This window comes from Cnephaeus nilssonii, assembly GCF_951640355.1.
Source record: "Cnephaeus nilssonii genome assembly, chromosome: 7".
NCBI classification, from domain to species: Eukaryota; Metazoa; Chordata; class Mammalia; order Chiroptera; family Vespertilionidae; genus Cnephaeus; species Cnephaeus nilssonii.
The window spans coordinates 53,885,513-53,904,826 of NC_137078.1; the positions used below are offsets into that span (position 1 = coordinate 53,885,513).

Genomic DNA, 19,314 nt, shown 5'->3' on the forward strand with positions numbered 1-19,314 from the left:
AGTGGACCTGTACACATCAAACCCATGTTGTACAGGGTCAACTGTATTATATTTCTCTCTGATAACATAACATTTCAAGACAATAGCTAAGTTCAATTACAACAGAACACATCCGAAGAAGCACATAGAACCATTAATAACATCATAGAAAGTTGCCTTAAATGCTTTTTGGAGCGGCAGTAAATAAAAAAATGAGTAAATGAATGAATGAATGAATGAATAAGTAGATAGAAAATATAAAAACTTCTAATTTAATAGATGATTTAGGTCTTAAATGCTCTGATCATAAGTATCATTACTTTTTTTAGGAAATTGGAATAATCATCAATAAATGAGAATATTAAAGAAATTAAATTTATTAAACTAATGTTGTTATATTTATTCACATTCTTTTAATATCTTGAGGCTCCATAAAATTAAATTAGAAAATGTAATTTACTGTTTATCATATGGAAAGTCTATATTTAGCTTGTAATTCATCAAAAATGTGCACTACTCAACCTAGCATAGAAAAATATGAAAGTGGAACTACTCAAAACACATAGCAAAACCTGGGAGAGTCTTCCCTTTCTGTCCACATAAATATTCACTGTGTAAATACTTATCAAGCACAGAGTCCTCAATCTTCATTCACAAATAGCTACATCCTTTCATTAATTTACTACAAATTTATTTAAAGAAAGTTGAGAAGAAAACACAAACAAACTAGATATGTTTTGGCAAACTGAAAAAAAACCCAAACCAAAAAAGAAGTAATGTGCTGGGTCAGGATCTCAGCTTACACAAATGGCACCTTTCTGTCAATTACCAAAATGGAGCTGGTGGGGAAGGTAGGATTCACAAAAAGGCCCACTGCTCTGGGTGCATAACTCACAAAAAGACAGTCTCAGGTGAGGGAGGAAATACACAAAGGTGCCCCTTTCTTCTCATTACCAGAGGTAAGAGTTGGCAAGCGGGGAGCATGGGAAAAGTCTGGATTTCAGCCCCTGACTGTCCCCTTGGGAGGGCACGACCAGGCAAAAGTATGCTGCACCTTTATTTCCCTTGCTTAACTTGTAATATGTGAAAAACATTAATTTAGATTCCTTAGGATACTTCATTCATTTTTTCTAGCACCTAACTAGAGATGGCTAATATCATTCAGGAATTTTATGAATAAAGACAGTGCCAGCGTTTCCACAGGAGAACGGAGAGCTTTGTCAATTTTCTCTGCTGAAAAATGCGTGTTTATAAATGGACCGTATTTTGTAGTTTAGTGAAATTCTTGTGGCCAACAAATATTTAGGGGCTGCAAAGAAATTGTAGATATATGATATTAATTTTTATGATCCTAAGAGGCAAGACAAAAGTGTTGAAATGGATTCTTATGCATTTGTAAATCAAAGGAAAATCATTGTTGTCCATCTCCTTTCCTGTGGAAAAGAGTTCAGGGAAAGTGAGCCTCAAGCATGGAATCAGTTAGCAACAACGGTCAGTGGATCCAAGAAGGGGGATTCTGAGAGTCTGCCTCTTAAGAGTGATGATGGGAAAGCCTGGCAGAAAAAACAGACAGATTTTCTAATTAAGGAAGCTCTGCAGACCAGATGTACCTGCCCAAAGGTGAAGGGGCAGAGAATTAGACTGGAATCCATGGGAGGAAGCAGAGGCTGGAGGAGACTCAAAAGTGAGTAAGCGCCACCCAGTGTCACCTATGATGGAGTTCCTGCAGTGGCGGCAGGGAAGGTAGGAAAGTTGTCCCGGATGCCTAAAGGCCTAAAGTCTAGACACCTTAAACTGATACTTTGGGGTCATGAAATCTTTTGGTGGTAATAGAATACTTGCCCTGCCCGTGTTCCTTTTTCATCCCCTGCCTTCTTTGTCTCTCTCTCTTTCTCTCTTTGTGTGGATAATGCAATGTTGATGATAATTCATTTTCAGATGGAGTCTTGCAATAACTGAATTATTCTTGATTTGCAGTTTAATGTAGCTTCCAAAGAGAATTCCTTTAGGTCATCTCTGTGCCCAATGAAGGAAGGTTGAAGAGTCTCTAAATATTATAACTCTGGAATATTTCTGTTATAGATCATCCTAAAACTATAGAAATCACAATGAATCCATTCTCTAGGGTACCCCAAACAACACCAGAAAATTAATATAGCAATACAGAGGTACCTAAATTATATCTGGAGATAATCTAGACATTCAGAAAGAGTGCTTCAAAATATATTACCATTTTTAGCACTAAATATATCTGTATTATTCTATAGAGTGATAAGTAAATAGGGCTAAAAACAAGGCAGAATCAGGAGCTATTTATATGGTACAACTTTAAAGGATTCAAGTAATAGCTTCCTTCATACGAAGACCTCTCTAATCTCACTGAATTTTGAAATTCGCTCATTTTAGTTTAAGGGTTTCATTTCTATTACTTGTCAAGCCCTCCAGGAAAGGTGCCTGTTAAAATTGTGACATCTCCTCTATTACTTAGTGCAAATAAGTTTCAAGGCCTTTTGGAAAACTGGTTTCCTTGAGGCCGAGGATGAGCGCCTTGGGCGTCTGAGAGAACACGAAGAACAGGCTCCATAAGAGCTGGGGCTCCAGCAAAAAGGGCCTTGCAGATAGTGGAATGTGGAAGCCGACTTGTATTAGCTCAGGAGAACCATCTGTACTCAAGCCCCAGTTCTGAGTTCAGTGGTGTTATGTCAGTACTTTGAAACTGACTGTAGAGGAATTATTTATATCACTGACATTGGCAAACGTCACAAATCATGGCCATGTTTTTCTCCCGGGAGAGGAAGTTACTTACAGGAAGTCCTGCAACAGGAGACCAAGGACAAACAATATTCAAAGGTTCTTAATCTAGTTAGGTGTTTTTTTTCAAAGGGATGATACATTTGTGAATATAAATATCTCTTTGATTTTATCTCTCTACTCACAGTGGGAAGCAAACAGTCCAGAGGTAGAGATTGTTTTTAAGACTAATTTGACAATAAAACCTGAATTTGAGGTCTTTTGACCCTTATTTTGCTAGGATGGGAGTTTGTTCCATATGGTCATTAATTTTATTAGGAGGCTACTGTCACTCTGTTATCCCCACTTTGCATTGCATTTTCCCCCTAAAAAGTTACTAGGCTAATGACTATATTTACAATAAAGTCTTAGTGACATATTGTGTAAAAATGACTCATTAGTATCCATCAAAATGTAACCAAGACAGAAGGCATTAATCAATTTAAACAGGTAAAATGTACATTCTCAGTTTTGCTTGAATAAAGTGAGCAGAAATGTTCCTTTGCCAATGGAAATGTTTCATCTTACAGTGTATTCTCTTTCAAATGAGCCTACATTTTCTTTTATTAGCCGAGGTTGAGTAACAATTTGCTGGGGAAGCCACAAACTTGTTTCTCGTGTTTTACTTCTGTGTAATATTTCCTGCAGGGGAAACAGGCTGAAAAAGCACTTAGAGGTATTGACCACTTAATTTCCACTCCAATTTAGGACTCTGTCTTTTCCAAAAGAATGAACAGAAATCCAGTTATAATTTTTAGCTCTGTTCTTAGAATGAGGCTATCTACAAAAAAAAAAAAAAAAAGATAGGTATGAAAAAAGAAAAGAAAAAAGAAAATGAATAACATGAAAAACGAGCCTTAAAGCAACACAAAAAGCCATGTACCTGCTCAATCCAAAAAGCAAAGCTGTAAAGCAGGAACCTGACAATCAGTCTAGCTACAAATATTCACTTAGCAGCTAAGAAGAGTTCAGGCTGTACATTATTTGCCCTTGTGCTTTAGGGACCCGTGAGAGTCTATAAGCAGGGCTGTATGCACAGCCTAAACACAGTACGTAAGCAAACTGTAATGGGCTTTGGTATGCTGACACATGTAGGGCAGTCCATACTTACTTTCTGAAGAGGTAGTTCTTGTAGATCAAATTTAGACTTAGTCTGCAAGTTTAAAGTCATGCTTCTGCCTGCATGCATTGCTGAAATACCTCCATAGGGCAGCATGCCAAGGTTAACTGTGTTGTGTTTGTAAGCAGCATTCTGAGTAGAGGAGATAATCATGTGACAGGGTGTGAACACATGCTCAACAAACTGATTATAACATGAACATGTTTCAATTTATCACATTTAACTTTAAGCGAGCAAACAGTAACTTTCTTTTCAAAACATGCACTCGATCAGACAGAAGCAAACAGTAAACAGTGTTAGTTATGCACATAATGAGTACCATCCGAAACTACAGAAAAGACAGAAAGCCGAGATACAGTCTGTTTTATATTTGCTGCTAACTCAAAGGCATAAAATCTATCTCGCATATCATGATAGCAGTGATTTTGGACAGATGTGGTTTATCTGTGGAAGTCTATTAATTTAAAAAATTTAAACAGTGAAGTCAGTAAACTTTTGTCAGCTGCAAATCTCATGGTGTCTTTCACATTATGAGTTCATCACATACAAAAGACAAATACTAGCTTCAGATCCTGCCTTAAAACTGATGCACTCAATGTTACAGCCAAAATCAGTTTATTTTATTTCTCAGTTTATAGGCTTAATTACAGCAACTCAGAAAAAGAGCTGGTCAAAAGCTCATTCAATTTGACCACTGTCTGACTGAATTTATAGATTAATTTAGTCAAACTAGTCAAATAAGTTGTATGAGGATCCAAATACTCTAACTTTTTTATTTCTTAAAAATTACATTTAAATTGGAGAAGTTTCATTATGAAACTAAAGGAATTATGATTTGAACTATTAGTGCTACTTATATACTACACCTAAATAACTCTAGAAAACTAGTATTATTTTAATTGTGGCTACCCTTCTAAAGTTATTCCAAGTGTCTGATAGTTAATTTTTTCTACAGAACTTCATTTAAAAAATTAAGACATTTTGGATGCCTGGTCATCAAATAGTTTTCATCAGTACAATCTCTACTTTCCACTTATAATGGAAATGTAATAACTCAGTATTTGATCCTTTAGGTAATTCTCTTATTTTGAAAACAAATATCTACAGAAGTTAACTTAGTATCCTTTTAAAAAACTGAGCACTAACAGTAGACAGCTACTCTACTCTAGGACATTATTTGCAAAGCAATGGTTTTTAGCATCAGAGTTTCACTGACCAATAAGATTTGTTATGGATTTTTGATTGTTTTATCCAGAGCTTCTTCATTGTCACTATGCCAAAATTGAAAAGGACACTGAACAGTGCAGTCTAACCCTTGGATTAAAATCACCCCATCTAGTGCTCTATCAGCTCCTCTAGAAGGGCAGCAGTCTCAGACACATGGGTTCATGTTTTAATTTCTCTCAGTCACAGTGGGGCTCTGTGGTGCAAGCTTGAGCCTTAAGGTTAAACTAGAGGAAAAAACGGGCATCTTGTATCCAGGGTTGTACCCGGAGCTGCCTCTCCAAGTACTGACCGAGAGCTTTAACCAATATCATGTTGGTCTGTTAAGCTTATCGGAGCTTAAAGGCAGTTCTGTTTTATGAGGACTGGACAAAGATCTTACAGTTTCCAATGTAACTATTTGATTTCCAGGGTTCAAACTGCTCAATTAAATTTTACTAGGAGAGAAGCATAGCATGTCTCTGGTACAATCTGACTTTGGACAGACTGTTCAGTAGCACAGCTATGTCAAAACTAGTTTTAGGCAACACATCTGTGCTGAATTCATCTTGTTGAGTGGCTGAGAAATTTTAAGTACGATGCAGCCTGAAAAGCTCAGTACGTCAATTGAGAGGAAGAAGAAATCTTATTTGGAAAAAATTAGAGGAAGAGCTTCTAGGATTCAATGGCTTGAAGCAATTCTCTAAAGCAATTTAATGTCAGAATTAAAGGAGAAGCTATTAACACACATTGACGTTGCTCTGAAAAATGAAAGACACTAATAAAATGATAACCAAACAAGGGACACATGGAGGCTAATTAAAAAGGGAGGTGCTGTCCTAGCAATGGGAAATATATGAGTTAACTTGGATGTTTCTGGACTCTGGGACAGGCAGGGCCTCCAGACTTCTGGGGATCCAAACCCCCCTCCCACAGTCTTATCTTCCTCCTTCCAAATTCCTACTCCAGTTAGAGGAGTCACCTACTTGTCAGTAGCACTGATCAAAGGAGAGAAACCATTTAGCTGGGAAACCAGTAAATGAATGATGGTATCAAATGTTCAGGATTTGCTTTTCTTTTTTTTTATGCTTTGTTTCCACTCAGTCATCTGCTGCCTCAAATTACTAGTCATTGTGCATATGCTCTGAAAAGCTTCTTATAACCTTTCTTGACTAGTTCATCTTACCCTTGTACGTATGGTCGTGTCTACACGAGGCCAGAGTTTCCAAACTGTACTGTATTATTTGGCCCCAAATTTTTCGCCCTCCAAGTTATCTGTCTACATGGAGGGTATAACTTGAGGTAAGGCATGGTGACAACTGACCAGGTGTCTCCCACTGACAGCCAGTCATGAGGCTTTGATGAGCTCCCTTCAATGGGACTGAGCACACCTATTTGAAACAGACATTCTGATGAAATACTTGGCAAAGCAGAACCAATTTCTACAGTGAGAAACTAACACCCACACCCACACTTACTAGTTCACCCTGTCCCTAAAAATGATTGTTTTCTTGTCATGTAGACACGACCTACAAACAATATAATTATTTAGAAAAAGTACACCTGAAAACACAAAATTCAAGGTTAAGGAAATATATATGATAAATGCAGTGACCTGTGCTTTCAGTAGGACACCAAATAAAATAATAAAAGTATTGACTGAAAGACTCCAATGGTGTATTATTACCCATATTCCCAATTTACACTGAAGCTTTTAAACCTACAAAATGAGAAAAGGCCCTGTTTTCACACAAAAAAGAGATTTTTTTTTTTTTTTTTTTTTTTTTTTGTGCAGGGCACACAAAGGCCTCTCTCTACACCAAAGCCAGAAAGGACACTCCATAATGATAGTCACTGGTCACAGTTCTAGAAAATGAATGACCAGATTCCTCTTAAAGAGAAACAATAGGCAACAAAAAATAATTCTAGGCTTTATACATTTTTTTACTCCTCAATAATTATGCATTCCATGCTTCGCTGTGACTTAATTTTTTATCTGAAATGGTATTCATTTCCTTTTTTGCTGCAATATACACACTAATTTGTACATTTGTAAAGACTTCATCTATTTCTGTTGTCTGTAGTATGATTCGAATTTAAACATTTCTTTCTATATAAAGACTGCCATTCTAAATGGCGGGATTTTTATTAAATAAAATAACATGTAGGAGGGCATGTCTCCTTGTTTTATTTTTCTGTTTCTTGTTGGGAAGATTATTACTCCTTTGAAGTAACAACTTTAGTAGTCCCATAGCGGTAACTATATGCAAATTTTATAAACAAATTAGACCTGACTTTAATAAAAGTGTGTCCATGCAGAAAGGGGCAAAATACTCACTTTTTTTTTTTAATGGATTCAATAAAAATCATACTCTTTAGGTCACCAGAGAACAGTTTTGTGCCTTCGGAGAGACAATTTGCCTTAATGGCTGGAAAGTGACCGAAGCACCATCCCGTATAATCCAGTGAAATTCTTTCTTGCTACCAACATTCAGGCTAGATTTGATGAACAACTCACCTACAGGTTATGGACTCTCCAAGAGCATTCAACAACATCCATGAAAAACTATAATTGACCAATTCCCCCGCAAGATAAAGGTAAACAAAAATGCTGACCATCTATTCATCCGTGTAGTTCATGCGTCACTACACGGACTTAGAAATGCCAGCGAAAAGAAAACTAAAGGCAGGAAGGGATATTCTTACAGAGAAATGCCAAACATACCCTGTCTAACCTTCTAGCTTCTATATGTCTAAGCAGCTGTTGTCTCCAGTCTGCAGGCATTTTACCACAGCTCTCCTCTCCCTTCACAGGAGTGGGCCTCGTCTTTACATCACTGTTATCTGATGGCTTGTCATAGTTACCCAAGTTATAGTCAGAGGGTATTTTCTCCAAAAGAGCTGCCATAGTAGGCCTAGCTGAAACTGGTCTGGTTTGGGAGGCCCCGTAACTCTCTGTACTGTAGCTTCTTGCCGACAGCGGCCTCCTCTGGGTAAGGTTTTTAACGGGGAAACTTCCCGCCTGAGCTTTCACTTCTTGATATGAAGGGTGTTCGTCTTCATACCTGCCATTCCTTTTCAGGAACTGGGACTCAGTCACGGAAACGCTGCCTTGGCGATCCAGGCCGCCCCTATACGGCGGCCGGCCGTACCGATCGCCGCCGCTGGGAGGCAGCTCGTGCGGTTCACTGACCCTCCGAAACATGGCCATTTCGGTGGCGCTCACCAGGGAGTCGGCTCTGCGCAAGAAGCCTGCCCTGGCGCCCTGGCTGGCGAACGGGGCGCTCAGCACCGCGTCCTCGTTGACGGAGGGCTGGGAGAAGGAAAACATCGGCTCCATGGGCGGGTACCCTCGGTACGCCCGCGGGCTGATGAGGTCCTTGGCGAGGCTTTGGCCGGGCTGTGGCAGGTACTCGGCGGCGGCGGCGGCGTTGTGCTGGAACGGGGGCGGTATCCTCTTTTCGGCTTTCACTTCCACGGCGCCCTGGGGGTTGAAGCTTTGGTCGAACTGATAGACTTTCTTGGTCACGGAGGCCTTCGGGGGTTGAGGTCCTCCCTTGCCGCCCCCGTACGTGAGCATCTCGTCGTCCAGCATCGGGACGGACTGGCTGCGGGACATACTGGACCCGCCGTGCTCGGGTCCCAGCAGCCTGTCCGGGCGCTCGTGGCTCCCTAGGGGGTCACCCCCCGCCGCGTAGTTCTCCAGGGGGATGTTGTAGACCTTGTACGCCCCCATGTCGATTTCGTCGATGCTCTGCGACTTCTTGAACCTGTTGGACTTGATGTCTCGCAGGAGCGGGGAGAGCCTCTCGGTGCTTTTGCTGATGGGCATGCCTTTCGAGGGTTCCGGGCGGCAGTGGACTTGAGAAAAGAGGCCCCGGTTGGGGTGGGCCTCGTGGTACTCCCAGGGCAGCCCCGGGGAAAAGGGGCTGGGCATCTCCACCGAGTCTTTCCTGGGGTCCTTCCTTTCGGGCAGCGGGCTGGTGGTGGGGGTGGTCTCCAACTTGGAAGGGAAAGCGGTCCTGTCTTCGAAAGGGCTGGGGGTCCTGGTCCAGTTCTGCCAAGGGTTGGGCGGAGGCACTTCAGTGTCGGGCGTGTGCCTGCTGGTGGCCTGCTCCAGCTCCAGCGGCACGCCGACGATCCGGTCCTGCCTGATCAGGGGCCGGCGCCCGTGCGCCGCGGCGTTCCTCGACTTGGAACCCAAGAGGGCGTTGCTGTTGGCATTCTCGCCGGCCGCTTCCTCGGCGACAAACCCCGTGTTATCGTAGTGCGAGCCGTCGGTCCAGGTGTCGGCGAAGCTGTCACTCATGGGCAGCCGGTCAGGGCGCGGTGGCAGGTTCCCCGGGGGAACGGCCTCCCGCTGGCTGAGTAATGGCTTTGAATCGAGAGGTTGTGGGAAAGGTGGTGCAATCCTGTGAAGACAATGGGGAGGGGGGTGAAGATGGGTCCTTGCCAGAAAGGGAACAGGCAGCCAAGAACGCCGCCGTCCTTTGCTGATCTGCTCATTCACCCGTACCCCTCTTGTGATGAAGACCTCACTACCATTTCACGTCCAGAAAATCCACCCTTTATCCTGCTCTGACTTTAATTTCTTCCTAGTAATCAAAGTAATCTTCTAACATATTATATTTTAGTTATCTAACATATTATATATTTTAGTTATCTATTGTATTGTGTATTATTGTGTATCTATTGTATTGTGTATTGTGTATTGTGTATCTATTGTGTATTGTGTATCTATTGTATTGTGTATTATCTTTTATTGTGTACTATATCTTGTATCTATTGTATTGTGTATTATTGTGTATCTATTGTATTGTGTATTGTGTATTGTGTAGCTATTGTGTATTGTGTATCTATTGTATTGTGTATTATCTTGTATTGTGTACTATCTATGTATTTAGTTATCTAACATATTATATATTTTAGTTATCTATTGTATTGTGTATTATCTTGTGTTCTCTGTTAGAATATAAACTTATGAGGGCAGAGATTTTTTTTTTTCTCTTCAGGTTGAGTGGCTTTAGCATATCATGAGCATATTATGCTTTGATTGGTTGAACAGCTGACCAGTCAACCGGACACTTAGCATATTAGGCTTTTATTATATAGGATGACTTTTGATCATTGGTATGTTCATATCAGTGACCACAGTATGTCTAGAAGATGCTCATTTTTTTTAAAACCATTTGCACAATAATAATATTGAATTATATATCTTTTATCAGTGAGCAAAAGACTTTTAAGTGTTTTTGCTAATGAAAGTACCTAAATTAATCTCAGCTTATAGAAAAAATAATGAACTTATAAGGAGTTAAGAGTTAATATTATCATGACATCAGTGAATAGAAAGTTATTTATTAATTACCAAACAATTTATGGCCAATAGTAGTGATATTATCAGTAAAATATGAATGAAAGTTATTGTTTAGTTATATCATATGATAATTTTTATTTGCTATTTGCAGTGTAAAACAGCAACAAGTTACAAAACAAGGAATCAGAACTGGGCAAATACTACCTCATTGAGTCACTTTATTGTGGTCTGTGGCTTTAGTTGTTTTCATGTGTAAAATGGAGGTAATATAGAGTAGGATCCATTTTGGAAAGATTAAATACTTTCACCTATATTCTAACTTTTCCAGTAGTGATAAAATGATGATGATGATGATGATAGAAATGAAAAATTTACTGAACATTTATTGAACATTATACTAGGCATATAAGGGCTTTACATACATCTTGCTTTAATCCATAACACCATTATGGGTGGTGAAATGTCTACATAAATATAATAAGTATTGGGAAAAAATTTTTGTCTAAAAATTTTTGTTCTATCATCTCAACCTGCTATTAATCCATAATCTCTCCCTTAAACAATGGCTTTGCTTTATACAATGGATTCAAGGTGCTCTTGGAAATCCCAGGGGCCTCCATTTACTTGCCTGCCCCTTCTATTTTCTATGTCACTCGTGCTGATACATTTCCAAAGTTAAGATGACTTCATTTTAATAAGTTGCTGAAGATAAGCATTTGGGAACAGAAAAGAAGGAATTCTGAAAACACACCTGTTACCCCACAAAGAATTATGTACTGCATCTTTAGCTGTTGGCTGCAAGGACCCCACTTTAACCCGGGCGTTAGAGGATCCTGAGGAAGCCTGGGAAGGCGAGTAGTCTGAGTAAGTGCCTGAGGAAACACTGTTATTCAGACAGTGAGTTTTGTCAACTTCAGACTCATCAGTTGATTCTGAAATGTAAAAGGAAAATATTATAATGCTCTGAACACAGACAATTATAAACACAGAAAAGTAAGGATAAAAACAGATAGCATATCGATACATGCTAGAAGTATATAATTGTAAAGTTTTTCTATAGACTATGGTGTATCATAATTTACAATTGGTGATTCATCATGCACATGCATTTGTGGCGTATTTTACACATCAGGTTCACAATGTTACCTTTTTTGTCCTTCCCTAGCAGAACAAGTTTGGGTGGGTACAGAGGGGTCTCAGCTAATGAAGGGTGAAGCTCCCCAATCCTCATATCATTAGCTGGATGAACAAAAGAATCCTGAGAGATATAATAATATAGGACAAGGAAAGTAAACATTTAAAACAATGGTTAACCAAGATGGCAATATTTTATTTGGTTCAGATTTAAAGATGGGGTTCTAAAACTTAAATCCCTGTGGAGCACTGGGAGTAGTGAATCCTATGTATCTCTAAGGTAAGCCCTAATTTTTTTCTAGTTTAAATGAGTACATTTATTCTTCAGACATTTGTTGAATGCTGTTTGTATGCCTGACACTGTGCAAAGAACTTGTAGAGGTTCCAAAGAAAGACAAGATGTCACCCATACCGCTGGGAATTTATAATCTAGTTGGGGAGATGAGATATAACTCATTATAGCACAGGATTCAATTATGATAAGCCTTATATGAGTAATATGATGCATATAATATAGGCCATGTAGGAGTTCTAAAGGGAAAATGTCGTAAGAGTTTTAAAAAGAAAGTGTATCACTGATTAACTGGAATTATTTTGAATCCTTAGCTATATTAATGCAAAACTGGGTCCTCTAAGTCTTGCTTTTACCACCAATCTCTCTTTTAATTCCTACTGTTTCCCAAGTGATCCCAATTTCTTTCATTCTATCATGCTTTGTTCCTAAGCTTTCTCATATCAGTCTAGCCTGCTAAATCTTCATTCTAAATCCATTCATTGAGTGTAATGAGCAACATTAGCATGAGAATAGAACTTTATAATGACAATTTAACATGTAAAAAATCCATAAGTTTACAACTTCTATAATTCAAATTATTATTCTCAGGTAACCAGGTAGTGGTAGAGAATTAGAGAAGACAAAAATACCAAATTCTCACTTTTTTCTACATATAAAAAATGGCTTGTTTATGTATCTACTGATGTAAATTTATGCACAGCAGTTATGTTTATGCCTATTGTCCCTTAATCTTTAGGTTAATTTGAAATAAAAAAATAATTTTCAGATTTATTTTTATTTATTAGTACTTGCTAGTTTGGGACATTAATGTAACATATTTAGAAATATTTTATTAATTCAGAGAAAGAATATACTTGAGGACAAAAATATAAAAAAATACGATGGGTCCTGTCTGATAATTAATCTGTGAGTAATGATCAGATAGAAGCTCTTATTATAAACTAGAGGCCCAGTGCATGAAAATTCGTGCACTCAGGGCATCCCTTAGCCCAGCCAGTGCCCTCTCACAGTCCGGGAGTCCTTGGGGGGGGCGGGTGTCTGACTGGCAGCTTAGGCCCACTCCCTGGGGGATTGGGCCTAAGCTGGCAGTCAGACATCCCTCTGGCAGCCTGGGAGTCCTCAGGGGATGTCCAACTAATGGCTTAGGGCTCTGGGGAGCAGGCCTAAGCCATTAGTGGGACATCCTTAGCGCTGCCATGGAGGCAGGAGAGGCTCCCGCCACGTCTGCTGTGCTGGCCAGCCAGGAGCTGGCTTCTGGCTGAGTGGCGCTCCCCCTGTGGAAGCGCACCGACCACCAGGAGGCAGCTCCTGCATTGAGTGTCTGCCCCCTGGTGGTCAGTGTGCATCATAGCGACCAGTTGTTTTCCCGCTTTTCCACCATTAGGGTTAATTTGCATATTACCCTTTTATTATTTAGGATGTTAAGGTTTCCATAGTGACAGGCTTAGGGCTTCGGGTATTGCAGAGAAACATCCATTTCTTTAAATCTTGGCTTAAGTTCTATCTTTTGGCTTGTTTTTGGTTAGGTTGATATGGGAATATTTGCCTGTAAAAAAACCTGGGTATATTTGATACTTTTGTTTTTGTGTTTAAAGAGTATTTTAGGGGAAGAAGACTAAAGATCATCTAGTTGATCTTTTCATTTCATTTCCTCGAGGTGGATACTGAGACTCAGTAAGGTTGACGTAGATAGACAAAAGTCCAGCATGGAGGCATGATTCTACTGGGCTCTAGTCCAGTCATCTCCAGGAATATTGTGCTGCTTCCTGGTGAGCTCAGCTGGGAGAATATCAGACACTTAAAACGCAGTATCAGATTTGAAGAGGGATAGGAAAGAGAGTGGGATTGATGGAAATACTGGAGATGAAGAGGAAAATCTGTGTTTTCGTATATTTTTGAAAATTATTTCAAAGAAACTTATGACAAAATTTTAAGTTGGAAGAACAGAGAATAAAAGTCTACACATCTTTGGAGAAATTTATAAGTAGAAACAGATGAAAGTTTGATAAATGGTATCATGAAAGGCATAAAATATATAGACTTTCAAAAAGTGTCATTTACAAGGTGGCCTATTTCCATTTTATTCCTGCTTTACCGTTTATTGACCAGGTTACCTTGGGAAAGTAAGTGTAACTCTAGATTTTATTCAATTCATCAACAAAATGAAGGTAATTGAAAATAAGAAATAGTGCAAATTTCTGTCTAGTACTAATATTTCTCTAAGTACAAGTATAACTTATTTGTTGAAATAATATTAAAATACTCTTAGGACCTTTAATATTGAAGTATAGGCCTTTTGTTTTAGTCAAAATAACAAACCAAATAGTTGTACAATGCAGAAATGTAAATATAATAAAGGGTTTTACTATTTTTTTTCCTGTTATGCCTTAGACATTCAATAATTATCTTATATGTTTAGATCAAACTTTCACACTTATACCTCAACTGGTTCATAGATGGCCATCTTCTCTCTGAGACCTCACATGATGGATGGAAGGGGCTAGGGAGCAATCTGGGTCTCTTTTATAATCTCATTATTGAGGGCTCTACCTTCACTAATCACCTACCAAAGACCCCCACCTCCAAATACCATCACATAGGTTTTAACATATTAATTTTTGCAGAGATACAAAAATTCAGTCTGTAGCACCAGCTCTTTACATAGCTAGAAATTCTCATTTTTAAATTTTCAGGATAAAGATTATTACCTCAAAAGAAAGGCCTGATCAATAGAACCCTCTGATCACCCTGCTTATTTGCATTAAATATAATAAAAACATTTATTATTATTTAATTTATTAACTGCAGACTGTGAGTTTCATGAGGGCAAGGACCACGTCTGTTTTGTCCACTATTGTCCACCCAATGTCTAGTATAATGCCTACTATAGAGGAGGGACACAATAAATATCTGTTGAATAAGTGAATGACTAATATGGTCTAGTGCCGAAACCGATTTGGCTCAATGGATAGAGCGTCGGTCTGTGGACTGAAAGGTCCCAGGTTCGATTCTGGTCAAGGGCATGTACCTTGGTTGCGGGCACATCCCCGTTAGGGGGTGTGCAGGAGGCAGCTGGTCGATGTTTCTCTCTCATCGATGTTTCTAGCTCTCTGTCCCTCTCCCTTCCTCTCTGTGGAAAATCAATAAAATATATTTAAAAAAAATATGGTCTAGTGTTGTAACCCTGGTAACATATTTTCATCCAATTAGAAGTTTATTGAAGGCCAAGAAAATTTCCTTGAAATTTTCTTGAATTAAGTGTTGGCTGCCCTACCTGTATACATTTTATCACCTGTTTGTTGAATCAAATGTATTTTTACAACATCAATCTACCATATGGCCAATAAAATAAAATCCTTCTTAACTCTGATGATCTAATACATTATATTATGGATATTAATACATTAATATAATATTATGAGTGAAGTTAAAATATAATGGTGGAGGATATTGTGGAGTGAGGAAGGCAGGGACAGAGGACATAAGGAAGGAGGGAGAAGGGTATAGTGAATAGAGCTCTGACCTAAAACAATTAAAGGCCAGAAGTTCCTGAATTCTTGGTTTACAAATGCCTTTGGTGTCTTAATAATTTTGATACATGGACCCTAGACTAAAGAAATACCTAACAATCTCATTTATTAAGTAATTAGGTGCAAACTTGTATATATGTTTATGACTACTTTGTGATAATTTAAAAACAATATACATAAATTTAAAGAGAATGTAATATTTTTACTTTATTTTTAAATAACCAAAACTACTTATTAATGGAATGCATGCACCTATTGGAAACCACGTCTACCTTCTCCAACCTTGGAATCATATTAGATACTACGTCTCTAATTTCTGTTTCACATTGATTTTCTGGGGACACTTGATGTTTGATCACAGCAACTGCTTCAAGTAACTTTTTAACTGATTGGCAATGATTACTTATCTCTCTAATTTCTTAGAGTATTACATTCTCCATCACACAAGTAACCATATGATCATAATTCATATTATATATTCTCTATTTACTTCATCTTTGTTAAGTTTACCTGGCAAGGCCCTAAATTAGTTGTGGACTATGCACACATTTTATATTTCTTCTTTCTCTCTCACAGTGTTTAGCACAGTGCTAAATATACAGTTGGTGTTTTATCAATGCAACAAATTGATGCTCTGAAATGCAGATTTGTAAAAGAGTTTCACCAATCTAGATTTTAGAGAAATAGGTATAGTAACTTCTAGATGTTTTCATAAATATTAAGTATCTAATGAAGATAAAAAGGTGATAAGAAAATTATCTGAAGTGTTGATGAGATAGTGCAGAGGTGGCATACATGTAGTTGAATTCTTTTCAGACCAAACAAATTGATAAGGATGAATATCTAATTAATTCCAAATATGGGACTTAAACTCACATGACTAGATTGGAAAAAGCTAAATTTCAAAGTTATCTCCCCCTTTTTTGTTGTTTATAGTAGTGTTTCCTAGAAGATTGTAACCTAAACACAAAAATATTTGAAAAAAATTTTTGGCTCTATATCTGATCAGGAATTTTACTGAGATTTGCAGAATAAAAAAATCTTCAGTTAGTCTCTTCTAATGACTCATACAATAAAAGTTTGAGGTTGCCAAAAGACTATCATGAAAATGATATAATGCATGTACTGGCTGGGTGAGCAAATTATTTTTTTCTGTGTATATTGGAAGTTTTGGAGCTGTATTAATGCTTTTAGGCCAGGAGGGTATCACTTATCTGTGATTTATTAAATTCAACTCTCATAGTTTGAAAGAGTAGAGAGACTCAATTTATATTTTGGGAAACAAAATGTACATTTTAAGGAAGATCTATTCAGTTAAAAAACACACCATACGTATGATTTAGTAATTCCGAAAAATCCAAACCACACTGGCAATTACCAATAACCTTGAAATACCTCCATTGTAATCTCCTTTGGGGCTACAGGCCACTTGTGTTCATATTTTTCTTTCACAGTTTGCTCCGTGTTAGCAGTTGGATTTGAATTCTCAATACGTACTCCATGGCTTGGCTTACCCACCAGATTTTGAACAGATTTTACCATATTCTTTAAATCCTCTGGGTAAGGAGTTGGATATCGTTTTAGGTTTATTTCAACCTAGAAGTTTATAAAAAGAAATTTAATATCAAAATACCTTCAGCAAGCATGTTCACAAAACTACTCCACTTTGTGTGTAGTAGTAGAACCAAATGCAGTACAGTGAGTGCTGAGCTGGCTGAGAAACTGTCCTGTAGAGTAGAACACTTAGTGCTCTTCTCTCATTCTGCTTGTGGGATTTCTTCCCAGCCCTGCCCACCCTTTTAGATTAAATACAATTTTTGGATTATATGCTATCTTTAGACCTACCCTACAATGGTTGAAATAGCAGTACATCCAACACTTAAGTGACAGTTAATCTCTGAAAAATGTAATTGTGACTATTATTTGCTTTTATATTTTCTTGAGAGGCTGTCCTTTTCCCTACATGAATTATTTATAAGTAATTATTTTGATATTAAAAATATCAATGCAGGTGATGAAGGAGGGGGACAATATCTGCTACCCAAATATGTTTCAGCTTTCTGTTAATTGGTATGTTACATCAAAAGGTAGGGTAGCTAATTCTTGTTAACGTTTAAGAAAACATATTTCAGGGTGTTTAAATTTAAATTAAATTTAACTTAAATTTAATTTTACCCTAATAAAGTAACACGCTTTGTAGATAATGTCTTACACTAAAGAGAAATAAAAAATTGTGAACATTTTCTAAGACATTCTAGGCAAATGTAAAGTTTGGCTTATGATTATCCTGATATTATTTCTATACTTGAACTCCTTTTTGGTGTATCAATCTGACTTTAGAAACATATATTAATGATTATTTTTCCCATTTAACTTAGAGAGAGAAAATATAAGATATTCCATATAGAATATTGAAACATCAGAGTACTTGCATGGAATAGATATAAACTGTTCATGCTGATTAAAAGGGAGCGGGAGGAAAAATAAGGGGCAGATTTACTTGGCCAGGCTTGTTCCAAAAATCATGCCGTTTTGTATCTGAGTAGAACCAACTTTACAAAATGGAATGGTTTATGTGGTTGTGGCGAGTATGTGTCTGTGGAAAGTGTGTGGAGGTTGAGGAGGAGCAAGTGGAAGAGAAGCTGAGGAGGAAGAGTGGGAATGAGAGAGAGAAAAAGAAAGAGGGAAGGGCACAGGTATATACACCCCCACACACCCATGTAATTCATGGGATGTAAGAAACCATGGTGGTGGTATAGATCTGAGGAGTATGAACATGAACTTAAACACTTTTGCTCATCTGCAGTTTTAGCAAATCCACCAACTTTGTTATTCTAGTGTTTTGTCTTTCTTGTGGCTCATTTTCCTTCTCAAATATTGGCATTGAATGATTTCTAACATTCCTTTCAGTAAAAAATACAAAATTATTTTCCCAATACATTTTTGGAAAGCTGATGAAAGACCAGATAATGTTGCTAGTGCATATATTGTTTAAATGTAATTTAATCTCTTATACTCCCAAATAAACAAGGATGACATTAATAATATATAGAAATTAAGTTATAAAAGTGTAACTCAAAAAGTTTGACTTTACAGAAAAAGTGTAAGTTGTTAGAGTGTAATATAAATATATCCCAGGGCACTTAATTTATAATGCATTCTTAAATAAACATAAAATGCGTGATATCAATGCTAGACAAAGTCTATTGGGATGCATGCAGCTTGGATCTGCTGTTAAAATGTAGTAGAAATGTTAATCACAAATTAAATCTAAGTTTTAAATTTTATTGTTGAACTTGTTTAAAAGCACTTGATATCAAAGGGCTAAAAACCAAATACTACATTTAAAAATGTAAAGTATAGAATGGTACAACTATAATGCCAATTAAAAACATCTTTTAATTTTTAATAATTAGCAACATATGAATGAAAAATAATTCTCAAGTAGGGCACTAAGTTAAAATTCTGCGTTCCTTAAAATATCCTCAATGCTGAAATTGCACTGCTAATTAAATCAAAGGCAAAAATGTGAAGCATTCTTCTTTAATTGAATTAAATGCTTCACTGAATAATGTAATATATTTTTGTAGATGCTATGTCCCATCTGACACAATTATATGGCTATTTACTAATGGCTATAGTACCAACATTTTCTGTTTATTTTATAAACAAATTAATGTGATATTTTGGTCACATCACCAGAATATGTTTGAGTATTTCATCTCTATAAATATTTTTAAATCTAGAAACAGAAGTGGATTTACCATGAAGTTAATGAAGCTTATGCTTTAGGGCCTGTCACTTGCATGGGTTCCTTCCAAAGCCTTGTGAGAGGCCCTTCTTATGTATTTACACAGTTATTTTATATTCTTTTCCTTAAAGAGGCCCCTCTCAAAACTGTGGAAAATTCAGGTCTCATAAAACTTAGATTTGTTCTACCTATACA

General features: G+C 37.6%; 1 protein-coding gene across 1 annotated transcript in view; it reads right to left on the reverse strand.

The window, feature by feature from the left end:
* LRRC7 (leucine rich repeat containing 7) overlaps window positions 1-19,314 on the reverse strand; it is a gene marked incomplete at its 3' end in the record, with an annotated part of 1,171,300 nt that overhangs the window by 66,694 nt on the left and 1,085,292 nt on the right. Inside the window, exons 27-31 of the mRNA XM_079777586.1 lie at window positions 16,764-16,964; window positions 11,556-11,667; window positions 11,161-11,341; window positions 7,818-9,504; window positions 3,881-4,021 (exon numbers count right to left, since the gene is read on the reverse strand). Of these exons, the coding sequence (XP_079633712.1) occupies window positions 3,881-4,021; window positions 7,818-9,504; window positions 11,161-11,341; window positions 11,556-11,667; window positions 16,764-16,964 (2,322 nt within the window). The remainder of the gene's footprint in view (window positions 1-3,880; window positions 4,022-7,817; window positions 9,505-11,160; window positions 11,342-11,555; window positions 11,668-16,763; window positions 16,965-19,314) is intronic.